This window comes from Acomys russatus, chromosome 14, assembly GCF_903995435.1.
Source record: "Acomys russatus chromosome 14, mAcoRus1.1, whole genome shotgun sequence".
Lineage (NCBI taxonomy): Eukaryota > Metazoa > Chordata > Mammalia > Rodentia > Muridae > Acomys > Acomys russatus.
The window spans coordinates 50,895,966-50,912,921 of NC_067150.1; the positions used below are offsets into that span (position 1 = coordinate 50,895,966).

At 49.5% G+C, this 16,956-nt stretch overlaps 1 protein-coding gene across 2 annotated transcripts; it reads left to right on the forward strand.

The window, feature by feature from the left end:
- The first annotated feature begins 1,107 nt into the window (after positions 1-1,107).
- Pkm (pyruvate kinase M1/2) lies at positions 1,108-16,611 on the forward strand. 2 transcript variants are annotated; one of them, XM_051156580.1, is made up of 11 exons: positions 1,108-1,230; positions 3,213-3,379; positions 3,910-4,001; positions 7,279-7,410; positions 7,663-7,849; positions 8,363-8,633; positions 9,140-9,290; positions 9,469-9,621; positions 12,569-12,735; positions 15,272-15,453; positions 15,968-16,611. In XM_051156580.1, exons 2-11 carry the CDS (start codon positions 3,226-3,228, stop codon positions 16,072-16,074), a joined length of 1,596 nt encoding a protein of 531 aa, XP_051012537.1. In that variant the 5' UTR covers positions 1,108-1,230; positions 3,213-3,225; the 3' UTR covers positions 16,075-16,611. The 2 variants fall into 2 exon arrangements, with proteins under 2 accessions (XP_051012537.1, XP_051012536.1); XM_051156579.1 differs by lacking the exon at positions 12,569-12,735 and adding an exon at positions 13,114-13,280 and having other exon boundaries at positions 1,114-1,230.
- Positions 16,612-16,956: the final 345 nt, after the last annotated feature.

Sequence of the window (16,956 nt, forward strand, 5' to 3'; positions counted from 1 at the left end):
AAGATTGTACTGTCAAGCCTGAGAGCAGTCGAAACAGGAAAATAGCTGGTCTCTGGCATGGAACTCACAGGTTCTGGTCATGGAATTTTTCCATAGTTTATATTAGACACATGAACTTTCTCTTTTGGCCTTGAAGTCAGTGAATCAAGTTGCCCTTCCTAGGTCAGTGAAGGTGCCCTATGGAGCCCTTGACTGAGAGCAGAGAGAACACACGTCTTTCACTGTTTTAGCAGAGTAATCATGAAGGGTGCAGGGCTGGCACATGGAAGGAACTTCACGTTATGTGTAAGTTCTCTCATGAGCTTTATAGTCTGAGTGGAAATAAGTCATTTTCAGAGTCTGTGCGCTTAGTTTTTCTTAAAATATTTACATCAGCGATTTTTATTTATTAAATGATGTAATTCCAGCCTTAGAAGGCAGTAGCTGGAGAGATGGCTCAGGTTAAGACCACTGGATGCTCGACCAAAGGTCCTGGGTTCAATTCCCAGCAACCACATGGTGTCTCACAACCATCTATAATGATATCTGGTATGCAGGTAGACCACTGTACACAAAATAAATAAATCCTTAAAAAAAAAATGGTGGATCTTAGTTGGAGACCACTCTGGTCTCTATAATACCTACAGCCAGTCAGGGATACACACAGTGAGGTGTCTCAGAAAGGGAGGGGGAGGGGTGTTGTGATAAATGCTACCACCTGGGTAACAAATTGATAATTTTGATATCCTGAGCCCTCCTAAGGGGGTGGTGTGCAAAGCAATGAGGGCCCATGAGATGGCTCAGCAGACACAGGAATTTGCTTCCCTTGACTAGCTCTGTCCCCAGAACCTACATGGTGTAGGAGGAGAGAGCAAACTCTCATGTTGTCCTCTGGTCTCTGCTTAGTGCCCACCCCCCGCCCCCTAAAACCATATAGCAATTATGGAGAGTTACGGGGATAAAGTGCCACAGGAGAGCCATGGGGGTCATTTTTACTCGTGGGTTTTCATTAACGTCTTCTCTGGTGTCTGAGTGTGTATTCTAACGTGGCTGAATTTCAACAGCTTCTGCCTGTTATTAAGACAATAACCACAGAGCGCTAGTTACAGCCAGCTTTTACCTTAATCCTTGTAGCTCTCCTGGGCAAACTATACTCAGCTCTGAGCGGTCTTTCCAAGTAGGGCCACGGAGTCGCCTTGAGTCAAAAAAACAGCAGTACATCACCAGAAGCCCAGGCCCAGAGAACCAAAGGTATGACCTGCCTGCCTGGCCCAGGCAGGAGCTTGGAGGAGTTCAGAGGCTGTCTCAGATGGAGAGGACCACCGCCTGGTGGCTGACTTTTTCAGGAAACTGGGTTCCGGTGTCTGTTGCACTCATGTGGACTTAGATTTCGTGGTCCCATGGTTCACAGCAGGGCCTTTGTGTCCTGTTGGCTTGGTGTGCCGCCTGTACTATTCCTTCAGCGGCCACTTACCTAAGCCTGGATGGGAGTCGTGAGAGTTTGCCAGCAGTATTTGCTTCAACCATGGGTAGACACAGGACCTGGGGCATCCTGTATGCAGTGCTTCCTCAGATTTGGGGGTGGGGAGAAGGAGCCAGAACTTACCTTGGCAGAGACTGGGAGCTCATTTAGCAAACACTACAATTTGTTGGGGGCTGAAAAAAAGAAAAAGAAAAACAAATAACGGAGTGGACCCTGGAGGAGAAACTGGTTGTCTTGGTACCTAGTGTGTCTTACAGAATAAAGAATGAAGAGTGTTGGCCACTAGCAAGCAACAGCTTGTGATCTCTGCCCGCCTTTAAAGGTTTTAAATTCTGCTGTGAATGTAGTGGTTACAGCCCTGTAATCCCAGCACCCAGGAGGCTGGACACCCCCCCCCGCTCCTGGCCTGCATGTAAAGAAAACTGGTCTCTTGCTAAGTTTCCATTTCTGTGTTGAAGACTAGTACCAGGTGGCAGAAATCTTTGGCTGTTGTCAGGTCTCAGGTGACAGAGATGGGTTTAGGTGCATGTTTGTTCTTCAGGTGTCCAGAAAAGCCACAGTCAGGAGCCGACTGAGGGTCCTTGTCTGGGGAGATGGGGCGGGGTGAGGAGGGGGGGATGATGTAGAGTGCAGACTGTATGCTCAGGAGTTGGGGACAAGCCCCGTGGCCTGAGAACCGAGGAGAAGGATGCCAACTTGGTACAAGCCTTTGGTAGTTTGTCAGGAACAGCGCAGAGCTTCTCCAGAGTTCTGCCCTCTAATCAGCTGACTGACCAGCTCAGTGAGCATTTAGTTGTAAGTCGGTAATAAAGTTAAAGCAAAGGGCAGGGCAGCTGTTGGGATTGTGACCTGAGTGGTTAATTACTTGGAACGGATGCTCTGACTACTGAATGCCGTACTTACTTAATGGCAGTCCTTGGGAAAACAAACGATAGTGAGTTCAAGGTCAACCTAGGATGCATAGTGGCTTCTAGGCCAGCTGTTGTATGTGGTTCTGTCTCTGTGGCTTCAGATGACTGTTTGTGAGGTTGTAGTGACATTAGAGCCAGTCCAATGTTCCTGTGTGTCTTGTAGATGCTGCTGTTGTTTTTTGCTGAGGAATTTTGGGGTTTTTGTTTCCTGCCCAGAAAAAACATTTTGTTGCCTTACCCTTGTGCCTAATAGAAGCTAAAAATACATTTAGGTGATGCTTTGAAGCCAGTGAAAACCTAGGACTCAGGAGCTAAGAAGGTCTTGGGATAGGGGTCTCTCTTGTCAACAGGACCACTTTGGTTTGGGTGAATGAGGTCAGGAGGCCATGTGGGTGCCCTATGAAAGCAGATGCTTGTCGATTCGACCCGTTGTCATTATAGACTTCTGAAGGCCAAGCACCAGATGTTTGTGTGCTGAAAGATTAGTTACATTTTTTTCAGGGATATTTCTTATTGCAACTTTGGGGGAGTTATGTATGTGGGGTGGTGTTCTTTCTAGGGTGGTGTGAAAGCTCGCAGCCCATGGAAGAAGCCTGCTTATGCACTGGGTAGGAAGTTACTTTGGATCACTGAGGTCTTTGCTGCTTGCTTACAGTCACATGAGCCCTTTGCCCAATTTGAGGGGCACCCATGTAACCAGCACGTGCCAGGCCTCTATGTGACTTGTGCACAGAGCAATCTAATTGGGTTAATGTGTAAGCAGGGGACAGCCTCTTGTGCCAGATGGTTCATTAAGCGCTGCACAGTCTAATTGCACTCTTCAACTCTCCGGAACCCAGGCCCTCAGAAACCATGCCGAAGCCACACAGCGAAGCAGGGACTGCCTTCATCCAGACCCAGCAGCTCCATGCAGCCATGGCTGACACTTTCCTTGAACACATGTGCCGCCTAGACATTGACTCCGCACCCATCACGGCCCGCAACACTGGCATCATTTGTACCATTGGTGAGTGAGTATGCCCCTCCCCTGAACAGATTCTTCTGCCTAGTTTGAAAAGCACAGCCATTAGAGCTAACCTAGGTTGTAAGTGAGGCACTGTACACGTTACTATCAGAAGTCATGGGAAGTGGCCATAAAGAAATAGTATACTTTACTCTTTGTGTAGTATGTGAGGTTTGGGGGTGGTCTTCCTGATGGGCTTTAGTAGGAGTATTTCAGAGACCTCAGACCTTTTTCATGTCACCAACAATATTCAGTAGTTAGACATCTTAAAGTCAGAGAAAACTAAGTCTTCCCTCCACTTTTCTGATTATGTGAGGCCCTGCAGAATGATTTTCCATCAAACATAAATGAAGAAAGCTGACTGGTACTGTTGTAGACTTCTGCACTTTGGAGAGACCTTTCTGCTAACTTGTGGGGTGATGACTTAATAACAAAGGATGGAGAGTTCTTTTGATGTTGAACAAATTGCACAGGTTTGCCTACCTGCTGAATGCCGTGGCTCTCTTCCTATGGTTTTCAATGTTTATCACTAGGCCCTGCCTCGAGATCTGTGGAGATGCTGAAGGAGATGATTAAGTCAGGAATGAATGTGGCTCGTCTGAATTTCTCTCACGGAACTCATGAGGTGAGCCTCCCTCACATTGCTGGGATATTGGTTGGGAACAGGAGTTGTGGTAAGGTGCTCACTAACAGTGGTTGGTACTCCAGGTTTCTTGGTGAGTGGGACAGTGCTCTACTCCATCCCTGTTTCCCTGTCTCCCTCCTGCCACCTTCACTGATGTAGGCAAACCAGGGCTTCTCCCTACCCTTAACCTTCGAAAGGAAGGCATAGAAGAGTTTAGCTGTGTATAAATAATATATAAATCTTTTTTTTTTTTTTTAAAGAAAGAACAAAAATTTAAAAACTAGTTTAGCTGGAAACCCTAAGCCATCATGTGTCTTGGCCCAGCACTTGGCAACACACCTCTGGGTTTCTACAGTGGCTCCTAGGGGTCTGGTGAACCAAGGGCTTGTGCAGGTTGGTTTTGGCTTAGTTTAGTACCGTGACAGGAAGGTCTGGAGGGGGTTCTGCTTGAGACTGAATCTGCAGCACAAGTGCTATGTAATAGGTGATGTCCCCGCTCCGTGAGCACTGTCTTCCATCCGTGCCGCTTTGCAGGAGTAAAAGTCCATCCCTGCTACTGCTCTTAAAAACAACCCATTCGGCGGGCACAGTGGTACACACCTGTAAGCCCAGCATCCGGAGGCAGGGGCAGGCGCTATCTTTGAGTTCAGGCCGGTCTGGTCTATGAAATGAGTCCAGGACAGCCAAAGCCACACAGAGAAGCCCTGTCTGAAACAAAAAAATAACCCATTTGAGGCATCTTAAGATCTACCCTTTAAACACTTTTAAATCATGGGTTTCACTGCGGAGACAGTCCTCACCACCTCTTGGTTTCTCTTGTGTCCTGAGTAAAAGTATTACCCTGAGCTATTTTGCCCTCTGACCTTTGGAAGTTGTTTGTACTAAAAATACCTTGTGAAGAGCAGTCCGACTTCCCAGAACATGAGAGTCTTCATCATAGATTCCTTAACACATATTCCATAAATAGCCCAATGGAGGCTAGCCCCCAAATGTCATGGGGCCTGGAGATAGTCCAGCAGGCGCCTAAGCAGTGTACGACATATCCTTGCTGGGTGTGGTGGTATAGAACCGGAGGCAGAATTCTGGGTTCAAGGCCAGCTTAAGATACATAGTGGGGGGGGCGGGGGGAGAAGGTCATTGCTTTCTAAGCCCTGCTATTCTCAGCAGGGGCTCCCAAGGGGGAAAAAACTAGGAAGCCTAGTTCAGTCAGAACTAGATCCACTTGCCATGGTCCTTTCTAGTAGTCGGCATGGTCTCCAGTTTGCAAGACAAGCAAAAATAGATTTTGGAGGAGCTGACCTTTAGGTTTCCAGTAAGATAACACCGTGTAGCTCTGAGATGGAAGTGGCCAGTGAGAACAGCCAGACTCTGGGCAGGCAGCACTGCCTTGACTTTTTTCCTTCTTCAATCAAGACAGGATTTCCCTGTGTGGCCTTGGCTGTCCTGGACTCACTTTGTAGACCAGACTGGCCATGAACTCATGATGATCTGTCTGCCGAGTGATGGGATTAAAGGCGTGTGCACTACAGCCTAGCTTTTCTGCCTTGACCTTTCAAATTATAAGGCATTAGAGATTATCTGTACTTTGAACCTTTTTCTTTTTTGTAATCCTTGTAAGGTTATTTTTAGCTTTTAACACCCCAGAAGGTTTGGGGGTCTGACCCAAAGTTCTGTTGTGTCACATCATGTAAACAGTTTGGCCATGTGTTAGGGCTTTTACTTCATGTGCACCTTTGAGGAGCTGGGGTGTCCTTGATGGTCTTGGAGATTTAAGTACCCTTAGACCTTGGAATCACTCCCTCTCTCTGATGGAACATCTGCCCACTGCACTGATCTTTTGACAGCTTTGGCTGACAGTGTCTAATTCCCACTCCTTGCTGTTCATATGGGCAAGATGTGTCCTTCTTGCTGAACAGGCAGTGCTGTACTCCCACACTGACTTTTAAACAGCCTAAATTTAGAGCCTCTACAAGGACAACACTGATGGGTACCAGTCTTTGCCATTTGGTAGTGTGTCGGCAAAACCGTAATTTGACAGTGGAAGACACAGTCCACCTTCCAGAAGTGTTAGCATGCAGAGGAGCTTAATAATAGATTGTCGAATGCTCTAACTATAATGCAGTTTTATACGCACATGTTTGTTTAGAATACTCAGTGAATGGGCTGAGGTGTTGGCTCAGCAGAAGAATATTTGCTATGCAGGAACAAATCCCTAGGTTCAACCTTACTCACCATTAGAAAAATGTTGGGCCAGGGGAAGAATTCTATTTATTTGTTTGTGGCAGGGTTTCTCTGTTAATAGCCTTGGCTATAGATCATGCTGGCCTCTTGAACTCACAGAGATCCACCTGCTTCTTCTGGGATTAAAGGTGTGCACAACCACACCTGGCTGAGGGGAAAGATTTTTAAATCCTGCAAAGTTGAAATTATAGAGCCATGATTCTTCCGTGGAAATTAGGAGCAATTCCCAGACTCTAAAGCAAACCAAGACAGGCAGTAGCCACTGTGGGTGTATCTGGGCCGAGGTTACTAGATATTCAGCCTTCAGGCAGCTTTGGTCTGTGTAGATGAAGGACTGGTTTCAGCTCCACCCCAGGCTTCTGTAGATAACAAACAGGCATGCAGCAGGTGTCTTTCCTGTGCGCAGTGGTTAACCATCAAGCCACATAAAGTGAATTAAATGGTCTGTTATCAGCTGTGTTGCATGGGTCTGCACTATGCACAAATTCTTTGCTATCTGGGCTCTGAGTCCCAGATAGAAAAGGGGAAAGGGCTTTGGGGAGACTTTATTGCAAAGGGAGTTCCTCCAGAGACAGGCCAGTGGTCACCTCCCTCTTCTTTCCTCACCAGACCTGAGAAAGTGATTGTGAAAGCAGGTGTCTGCATGGCGAGAGCAGTGGGCTGATAGCCGGGGCCATTGTTCACTTAAGTCAACAGCTTTTGAGTTTGGATTGGAGTTGGGATCGATAGTGAAAACAGAGTAATACAGATTGCCAGGACAGACTTACTCAAACAGAAGGCTTGGTCCTTTGCCTGTCCCCACTGTTAGGCTTCTTTGAGTCCTGGGGATACTCGTACACCTGAAGGGACAGTAGTTTGGGAGGTTCTATGATTTGCTATTGGAGTCGATGCTGTGGTAAATCTGTTTAAAGCTGCTGGGGGATGGGGTGGGCGTGGCGGGGCTGTCGTGTAGAAGGAAGGGTGGATACTGGGAGGGGATGGGGACTGGAGTCAGGCATGGAGGACACCTGTCAGTCTCTCCTTCCTCTTCCCCCAGTACCATGCAGAGACCATCAAGAACGTACGGGAGGCCACGGAGAGCTTCGCATCTGATCCGATCCTCTACCGGCCGGTTGCGGTGGCTCTGGACACAAAGGGACCTGAGATCCGTACTGGACTCATCAAGGGCGTGAGTGTCCTGGGGGAGCCGGGAGAGCTCTGAGTGCAGGTAGCCCGGTGGGGGAGGGGTGTTGTTAACCTCTCACTCTTGTGGTGGGAGGGGATGGCAGGGTTTCTTTATCCTCATTTCCTCAAAGTAAACAAAGACAGAATTTACATAAAGGATGAAGATCTCTAGACTTTGAGCCAGGGTTCTGAGCATCCCCATCAGAGGCACTGATTTCTGTGGTCCACGCACCCACGTGCTGCCTTCAATCTACAGAGCGGCACTGCTGAAGTGGAGCTGAAGAAGGGAGCCACCCTGAAGATCACCCTTGACAACGCGTACATGGAAAAGTGTGATGAGAACATCCTTTGGCTGGATTATAAGAACATCTGCAAGGTGGTGGAGGTGGGCAGCAAGATCTATGTGGACGACGGGCTCATCTCACTGCAGGTGAAGGAGAAAGGTAAGCATGGCGCTGCCCATGGACTAGCACCAACTCCCACCCCGAGAGCTCTGCGAGTCTCCGGGTCTACCATGTGAGGACCTGGGTTCAGTCCCCAGAGGAACGAAAGTTTAAGGGTATATTTTCGGTCTACATCCCTGGCCTGTCTGAAATATTGCCTCAAAATCAAAAAAGCCGGCGCTGGAGAGATGATTCCGTGGTTAAGAGCGCCACTTGCTCATCCAGAGTGAGTCCAGGGTCTATTTGCGTTTGCTTGAATTTGAATGCTGGGATTAAAAGCTTGTGCTGCCACACACAAAACTCGGTTTCTTACCAACCTGTAAGCCGATATCATTTATAGATGAAGAAAATGGCTTTTGTCTGAGGTGTCAGAGCCTTGCTTGATCATAGCTCTGGTGTCCTCAGTGTGACATAGCATGTGATTCCCTGAATTGGGGAGATGGCAGAGGACTCCACTGCTGGCACGTTGAGACAGACCCCTATCTCTGCTTCCTCCCATTTCCTTTGACACAGGCGCTGACTTCCTGGTGACAGAGGTGGAGAATGGTGGCTCCTTGGGCAGCAAGAAGGGGGTGAACCTCCCCGGTGCCGCTGTGGACCTCCCTGCCGTGTCCGAAAAGGACATCCAGGATCTGAAGTTCGGGGTGGAGCAGGATGTGGACATGGTGTTTGCGTCTTTCATCCGCAAGGCTGCCGATGTGCACGAGGTCAGGAAGGTCCTGGGAGAGAAGGGCAAGAACATCAAGATCATCAGCAAAATCGAGAACCATGAAGGCGTCCGCAGGTGAGTGAGTTGTGATGTCCAAATGCAGCCTGCCAGGCCCTCTGAATCAGCATCTTAGAGGCGGGAAGCCCTTTTTAGTTTTCATTTCGGGACCCACATAGAAACAAAGGGCCTGGTGTCCAGTGCCGAAGGTGGTCCACTCGGCTTCTCATAGGAAAGCATATGGTGCGTTAGTTAAGTTGATATTCATAAGGATGAGCCAAAATAGAGTGAATGGTTCATTATTGGCTCTCCTGCTCCTTCCCCCAGACCTGCTTCTGTGGATTACAAAAGTGGGTTTGGCAGAGTTGGGGTGGCAGTTGTCAGTACACACTTGCTGTCCTTGCCTCTTGTGTCCTTTGTACCTGGCAACTTGGAGTCTCTATCTTGTTAAGCCATAGATGCTGGTTGACCCCCTGGAGGGCTGAGAAGTGGGGCACCTCAAAGGGCAGCAGTCAGAATCCTGAGCTAACTGAAGCCGTGGGCTAATTAGAGCAATGTGTATCATCTTTCTCTGCTGCTATCAGGTTTGATGAGATTTTGGAGGCCAGTGATGGGATCATGGTGGCTCGTGGTGACCTAGGCATTGAGATTCCTGCGGAGAAGGTCTTCCTGGCTCAGAAGATGATGATTGGGCGATGCAACCGAGCTGGGAAGCCTGTCATCTGCGCCACACAGGCACGTGCTGCTTCGTTCCTTCGTTCTTCCTGTCCCGTGTTCTTTCTTGTACCATCCTATGGGTGCATTTACCTGTACACAGCCATAGTCTGCACACTCTTCAGGGGATTTCCATGGCAATCACTTATCGTTGGAGGTGGCCAGTGTCTTACCAAAGGCCCTGTCTGCCCCCTCCTAGATGCTGGAAAGTATGATCAAGAAACCACGTCCCACCCGTGCTGAGGGCAGTGACGTGGCCAACGCGGTCCTGGATGGAGCAGACTGCATCATGCTGTCGGGAGAAACAGCCAAAGGGGACTACCCTCTGGAGGCTGTGCGCATGCAGCACCTGGTAAGTCCTCAGCCTGGCGTAGAAGCTCTGCCGGAGAGGCTTCCACACCTTCCACCCAGTCTCTTAACTTCCTCCACCTCACAGCAAGAGGAGAGAGAAGGTGTGTGTGGGTGCTTCTCGGATTTTCTGTTGTGTTTTCACTGCCTGCGCCCCACCCCTTTTTCCTGCTCTGGACAGTATTTATTTTTTATTTTTTACATTGGCCACATATGGCTAAAAGAGTTAAGTCTTGGGATGCAGGCATAAGATGCCTTCCTCCTCTCAGACTGGGCAGGGGCCCCTGGAACCTCTGCTCTATTCTACAGAAGCCCAGCTGGTCTCCTGGTTAGGCTTCCGATTTGACCCCCTGCTCACCCCATGGGCAGAAGCTTCTCCACTGCAGGCTGTGGCCCCACTGAGCTGCTTCGAACTGGCCTTGCATGGTGCCTGTGACCTGAGACTGCCTCCCTTGCTGTGCCAGACCCAAAGTAGGGCTACAAGTAGCTGTGGGGTGAGTGCTGAACTCAGCAGGCTCAGGAAGGAGTAGGAACATGGGGGAGCTGTGACCACTTTTCTCCTTTTAAGACTTCAGTCAGAGCCAGGTGTGGTGGCGCACGCCTTTAATCCCAGCACTCCAGAGGCAGAGGCAGGCGGATCACTGTGAGTTCAAGGCCAGCCTGGTCTACAAAGCGAGTCTAGGACAGCCAGAGAAACCCTGTCTAAAAAAAGACTTCAGGCTTATACCTTGAGTCCAGCATTCACAGGCTGAGGCAGGAGGATAGTTAAGAATTTGAGGCTCGCTGGACTAGAATTAGTAAAATACAGAAACAGCAGACTCCAACTGACCCAGGGCATCAGGACTTTTACCAGGTAAAAAAGTATTGTAAATTAACATTAGTGCTAGCAAAGAACCCCATCCTTTTTTTTGTGCCCCTAGTTTCCCACAAGCCCCCAACTTTAAGACAACTGGCGGGGGGAGCCCCCTCAGGGTTGGACCTTCTTATATCTCCCCTTTATGTGTGTGAATATTGAGTTTGAACAGATTCAAAGTGACCTTCTCCGTGGCTTGTCTGAAATGTGGTAGCCCGTGCCTATACTGAAACTGACAGACTAGAAGTGCTGCACAGCTTGGGCTCAGCACCGGCTGGTGTGATGTGGTTTGCTGCTCTGATTGGTCTTGTGGCCTCATCCTCATAACTGCCCGAGGCAGGCAGGTGCTGTGAACTGTGCCTTCAGTCTCCCCGACAGTAGCTGCCTTCCTGCTTTTACTCATACTCTCCTTGCCTAGTTGCCTGCTTAGTTGTGCGATCTGGCCTCAGAGTGGTCAGAAACAAGGTAACTGTTGACCTTGACCAGGTACTCCAAAGCATCAAGCACATAAATGTCTTTTTGTACAGCTGTGGGCAAGTTATGTGACCTCAAGACTTTGCCCTAAGATGGCATTTGATGAAACATTAATTATAGCCTTACCACCAAACATTTACTGCCATCATTAAATGTTAGATAAGCCTCTGAGCATGCTGATGTAATCTTCGTTTCCTCAATTTATGAATGAGAATCACATGGTGATAAATGTGGGTTTGAGCCCTGATTTGCTGCTATCGCGCCAGCTAGCTGTCCATTTGCCCATGCTGTGGCAGGTGCAAACAGCAGGTGTGGACAGGTCAGAGTTGGAGGTAGTTCTGATGTCCTTGTCCTTTTTCCCATGCCCTGGTCTTTCTGTGAACAGACATCTTAGAACCTCAAGGCTGGGACTGCATGGCCCTGCTCAGAAGATGAGTCACAGAGTCCGGTTAGACTGTGGCTGCCCCTTCAGGGGTTACAAGCTTCTCCCTCTGTCATCAGTTAACACTGCAGATAGCTTCTCCCCTTTACCTGTTTTGCCGTTTCCTCCTGTGTCTAACTGGTGCAGTTCATGACCTGTAGTTAAGAGCTAGGCATCCCAGCTATGGTTGTTTCCTGTTCATGTCCCTTGCCTTTGGGCTGCATGCACTCCATTCTTAACCAAAAGTACTATACACCTGCAAATCTGCTTATAGATGCATTGCTGGTCCTTCAAATCCCTTATATACTAAGATGCTTGTGATTGCATTTTCTAAACTTATATTTTCTTTCTGATGCCTGGTTTTACCTTGAATACGTAGTCTGTATGTAACACACTTGCTATCCTGTAACAGTCTGAATTATTAAGTTTTAATCAGTGTCTTGGGACTTGACTGCATGCTTTCACAGGCATCTATCTCTTCACATGGCTGCTCGATGTATCTCAAGTGTGCCAGAGTTTGCCGTTCTGTTTAGCACTGATGCACTTAGCAACTTTGGCTCTTTTGACCCTTTACCCCCAGCTTTCAGAGCTACCCCAATGTTTGCACTGTAAATAGTGGGTAAGCACGCCTGTGGTACCCAGACAGCCATGTGAGGAGGGGAGGGCCTATTTCTTCCTGTAAGCTGTGTCATGAGGCAGTGTGGTCGAGTGGAAGTGATGTGGGCTTCATCTTGGCATCTTGCATGCCAAGGTCCTAGGGCCTATCACTATGCCTTCAATAGAAAAAGAAAAGGGAACGGCCACATATTGGTGGTTCATGTCTATTACGCCAGCACTTGGGAGGCTGAGTCAGAGAGATTAGTGATTTTGTGGCTCAAGGCCAGTAAGGGCTATGCAATAAGCTCTTCTCTCAAAAGCCCATTTGGGGATAGGGAGTGATACTAAAAACAAAAGAAGAAACAAAGGGAAGTCCCATGAGGGTAAACATTTCCAGACTGTAAGAACCTTCTTTGTGTTAGAACAAAAAAGGAAAAGCAGCGCAGACTTTGACCACCCTGCCTCTGCATCTGCCTGAAGGAAAGCTTTAACCTAAGGGTACTTTCCTCTCTGATTAATTACCCCTCTGTCTTTCCATGTGTTATCTTTCCCGTCTTCTGTTGCCTTTACCCCTCTTCCTTATCCCTCCTACCCTAACCCTTACAGATAGCTCGGGAGGCTGAGGCAGCCATGTTCCACCGTCTGCTGTTTGAAGAGCTTGTGCGAGCCTCCAGTCACTCCACAGACTTCATGGAGGCCATGGCCATGGGCAGCGTGGAGGCTTCCTATAAGTGCTTAGCAGCAGCTTTGATAGTTCTGACGGAATCTGGCAGGTAGGGCCCTAAGGGCAGGTGTCACCATAGGATAAACCAGCTTCTCACACAGCTAGGCCAGCTGTGTGCCTACACCTGTGCATAGCGCCTCTCCTGCAGGAAGGCAGCCAAGGAGGTCACGATAGGGCAGGACCAGAGGATCCCACATGGGCACAGTGCAAGTCACAGGCACCTGGCACAGGATGGTTCCTGTGGAGTCGTTGGTCTTGCTGAGTTCAGAACATGTAGTAACGGCACCGCCTGGCCTTTTTGTGCCCGGGGACATGTTCCTTCCCAGTTGTCTGTGATTCCTTTCCTCCCTTTCCATGTGTGACAAAGCTCTGACAAAGCACTGTCCCCCCCTTTCCTCGTCCCCCTGGACGGATGTTGCTCCCCTAGATTGCCCGTGAGGCAGAGGCTGCCATCTACCACTTGCAGTTATTCGAGGAACTCCGCCGCCTGGCGCCCATTACCAGCGACCCCACAGAAGCTGCCGCCGTGGGTGCCGTGGAGGCCTCCTTCAAGTGTTGCAGTGGGGCCATTATCGTCCTCACCAAGTCTGGCAGGTAGGAGGCGGCAGTGGCTCCCTGGGGCTGCCCTGTTCAATTGGCGCCTCTCCTTGGGGACTCCGAGAGTGGCTCTGGGCCAAGTTAAGACCCCCAGCTGCCACCAAAGGACTCCAGGTATACCAAACCATTTGGCTCCAGTGCAAATTCACAGCCTGCCTCACAGTGACCTTGAAGCAATATCCCATTTTGCTTAGTTTAGTTACTATGTGGTCTTAAATCCCAGTGTGGAACCTGGGTAAGGTTAGCGCATGCCTTTAATCCCAGTACAGAGGTAGGCGTGTCTTGAGTTCAAAGCTAGCGTGGTCCACAGAATGAGTTACAGGAGAGCTGGGGCTTGTCTCAAAACAAGCAAACAAACAAAGAAATCAGTTTGGAGGGCTGATGAAATGGCTCAGCTTATAGAATTGCTTGTTACACAAACCTGGCCTGTATTTGGTCCCCAGAACCCATGGAGGAAGACTGAAAGCATTTGTCGAACAAACATGAGAGCCTGGATTTGGATCTGGCACCTGTGGTTTTAAAAGGAAAAAAAAAAAAGGGAGGGGGAGCTGGGTGGTAGTGGCGCACACCTTTAATCCCAGCACTCAGGAGGCAGAGGCGGCAGATCACTGTTATCTGGTCTACAAAGGGAGTCTAGGACAGCCAAGGCTACACAGAGCAAGCCTGTCTCAAAAAAAGAAAAGAAAAAAAAAATAATAAAAGGGAGGGGAAGGTAGGCATGGTGGTGCACGCCAATAATGAGTAAAATAAAAAGAGAAGGGGGTTGCACACAGATGGGGGAAAGTACTAAGTACCTGTGACAAAACTTTAATCTTTCCCACAGATGTGCCCAGAGAGTCAGTGAATTCTGGGTTCAGTAAGACCCTGTCTTAAAAAAGTAAGCGGGGGTGGGGGGTGTCCGACTAGAGAGGTGGGTAGCTTATAGCAGCACAGGCTGCTCTTCCAGGGGCCCAGCACCTACATGGCTGTTCACAACTCTCTTAACTCCACTCCTGGAGGAATCTGGTGCTTTCTTCTAGCCTCCACAGGCACTACATGTATGTGAACGTGTGGGAAATACCCATAAAGTGGGGAAGAGTAAGGTGGAGGGTAATAGAGGAAGATGCCCAATACCAGGTTATGGCCTATCTGTGCCCATGGGCTCACAGACATGTGCACCAGTAAGTAGAAATCCAGGCGTGACACCCAGCACTCAGGATTACAAATTTGTGTCTAACCTAAACACAAAAAAAATCAGTGTGGAGGACTTTCTCCTGGTCCTCCTGCATAGGTCTCTTGCTACCTTGTTGCCTTCCTAGAAAGGCAGCCATTGATGTGCTTCTTAGCCTGAGGCCATTGAGTGCTCCCTAGAAGGCGGTGCTCTCCGACTGAGTAACAGAAGCTTTTGGGAGCTCTAAGATGCAAGGTCTACACTAATCCTGTGCCTTAGCACCTCCTATTTGCCTGTAGTTCTTGGGGTTTCACTGAGGAGTTCCTGATCCTTGCTTCAAAGCCTGTGTACACAGGCCAGCCCAAAGCAAGCTATCCTCTCTCTGATGTGATGTGCCTGGTTCTCCAATACCTCCTGGGTGCCCTCAGGTTGCCCTAACCCTGAGCCTGAAACACATCTAGATGGGCCACACATTCCTATACTGCCACCTGGGCACCACCTAGCTTTCTAAAACCACAAATTCTGAAGTTTCCTTTAACACCAAGTTTGACAGTTCAGTTGTTGGAATTGGCATGGGAACAGCATTATGCTGCCAGTATTGTTGGCTCCCAGTGTCCAGTGTACTGCTGGTCTTTGCAGATACCAGAAGTCAGGAGCTGAGCACATGGTACCCTCCCTGCCAGCCTGTACTGAACTCAGGACAATCCTTTTATAAAGGACAGGACAGAATCGTGGCTGCCCAGAGTTGCATTAGAGGGTACTATTGAAAGTGCTTGGGCCTCCTGAGAGGGGCTGTGATAGTGTATTGGTTGATCTGTTTGGCCTGTTTGTAACTCAGGAGTGCTCACCAAGTGGCCAGGTACCGCCCTCGTGCTCCCATCATCGCAGTGACACGCAATCCCCAGACTGCTCGTCAGGCTCATCTGTACCGCGGCATCTTCCCTGTGCTGTGTAAGGATGCCGTCCAGGATGCCTGGGCTGAGGATGTTGACCTCCGTGTAAACTTGGCCATGAATGTTGGTATGTAGCTGGAAACAAGGGGTGGGTGCTGAGAAGTGGCTTTTCTGGGGCCCCTGAAGTTATTGCTCTGAAGTCCTGGGCTGAGCTCTTCTGTCCTTACTGTACCAATTTGGGGCCCAAGGCAACTAATTGCTGAGGTTCTCCTAAGATTGGCTGGAGCTACTGCCCTGTGGTGTAGGGCACACATGTTGTGGCCTTCAGTCCTCTATAGTGGATATCAAGGGACAAGAAGAAGCAGCTGACAGGTCCCTGCAGTCCTTGTTTAGGATAGGAGGCTTGCACCACCTTGTGGTGGGAAGGAGTAATGGTCAGGCAGCTTGTCCCCTACCTCCGTTTGATTAGCTAGCTCTGTGGGCGGCTCTTGGGTATTTGCACCTCTCTGGTTTCACTTGTCTAGGCTAGGAAGAAAGCGCCATCTTGTGGTAGGAGAAAGTAATGGTTGCTCAGTTAGGGCTGGGTGGGGTATTGGAGTTTGCTGAAGCATTTACCTCTACTCACCAACTTTCTCCTCCAGGCAAGGCCCGAGGCTTCTTCAAAAAGGGAGATGTGGTCATTGTGCTGACCGGCTGGCGCCCTGGCTCTGGCTTCACCAACACCATGCGTGTAGTGCCTGTGCCTTGATGGCCTCCTGGAGCCCCTCTTCTAGCCCCGCCCCTGTCCCCTCCCCCATCCCATCCATTAGGCCAGCAACGCTTGTAGTGCTCACTCTGGGCCATAGTGTGGCGCTGGTGGGCAGGGACGCCAGGGAAAACGAAAAGGCCTCTGAAACATGGAACAGAGCTCAGCTGTCTATGGGCCCTGCCTGAGCCAGAGGTGAAGGAAGAATGCTCGATTGGAGACCCTCTGACTTTATCACAAAAGGGCAGCAACATCTCTGTATTTTGCTCTTGTGGAAGTTGCCCAGAGAACTCCCAGCCCTGGCCTGGAGTCAGGAGACAGCGAGAGTAGGGGCTTGTGGGCGCGGGACCCAGGGCTCCAGTGTAGATAATCTTTTGGCCCTGGCCCTGACTTGCTTTCCCAACAGCTTTGTCCTCCCCGACTCCTCCTTGTGCACTGCACGCTGTCAGTCACTGCAGACACTCCACCTTCTCTTCTGCAGCATCTCCAGGCCTGTTGCTATAGTGCCCACCTGAATGTCAATAAACAGCAGCTGAAGCACCTGTGTCCTGTTTTGTCGGGGTTTTTTGTTTGTTTTTTGTTTTTCCCTACCTGGGGTGTGGGGGGGTTGACCCCTGCCCTCTGAACAAGTGAAAATGACAGCTTCCCAGCCATGGCTGCTATGGCCCCACCGGGTCACTGGAAAGGCTGAGCCTTTGGGTATGTAAGTGGTAGTGAGTGGGAGGGGCAGGAGCTCAGCCAGAACCTGTAGTGTACATACTTAGGTGGCGGACTCCTGCAGTAGAGACCCCCTAAAGGCCACGTGGGCTAAGTCCCTGCTTGATAACCTCACAAAACTCTCAGGCCACGTACCTTAAGCACAAGGGTCTCTTTATTGCTCTCTGG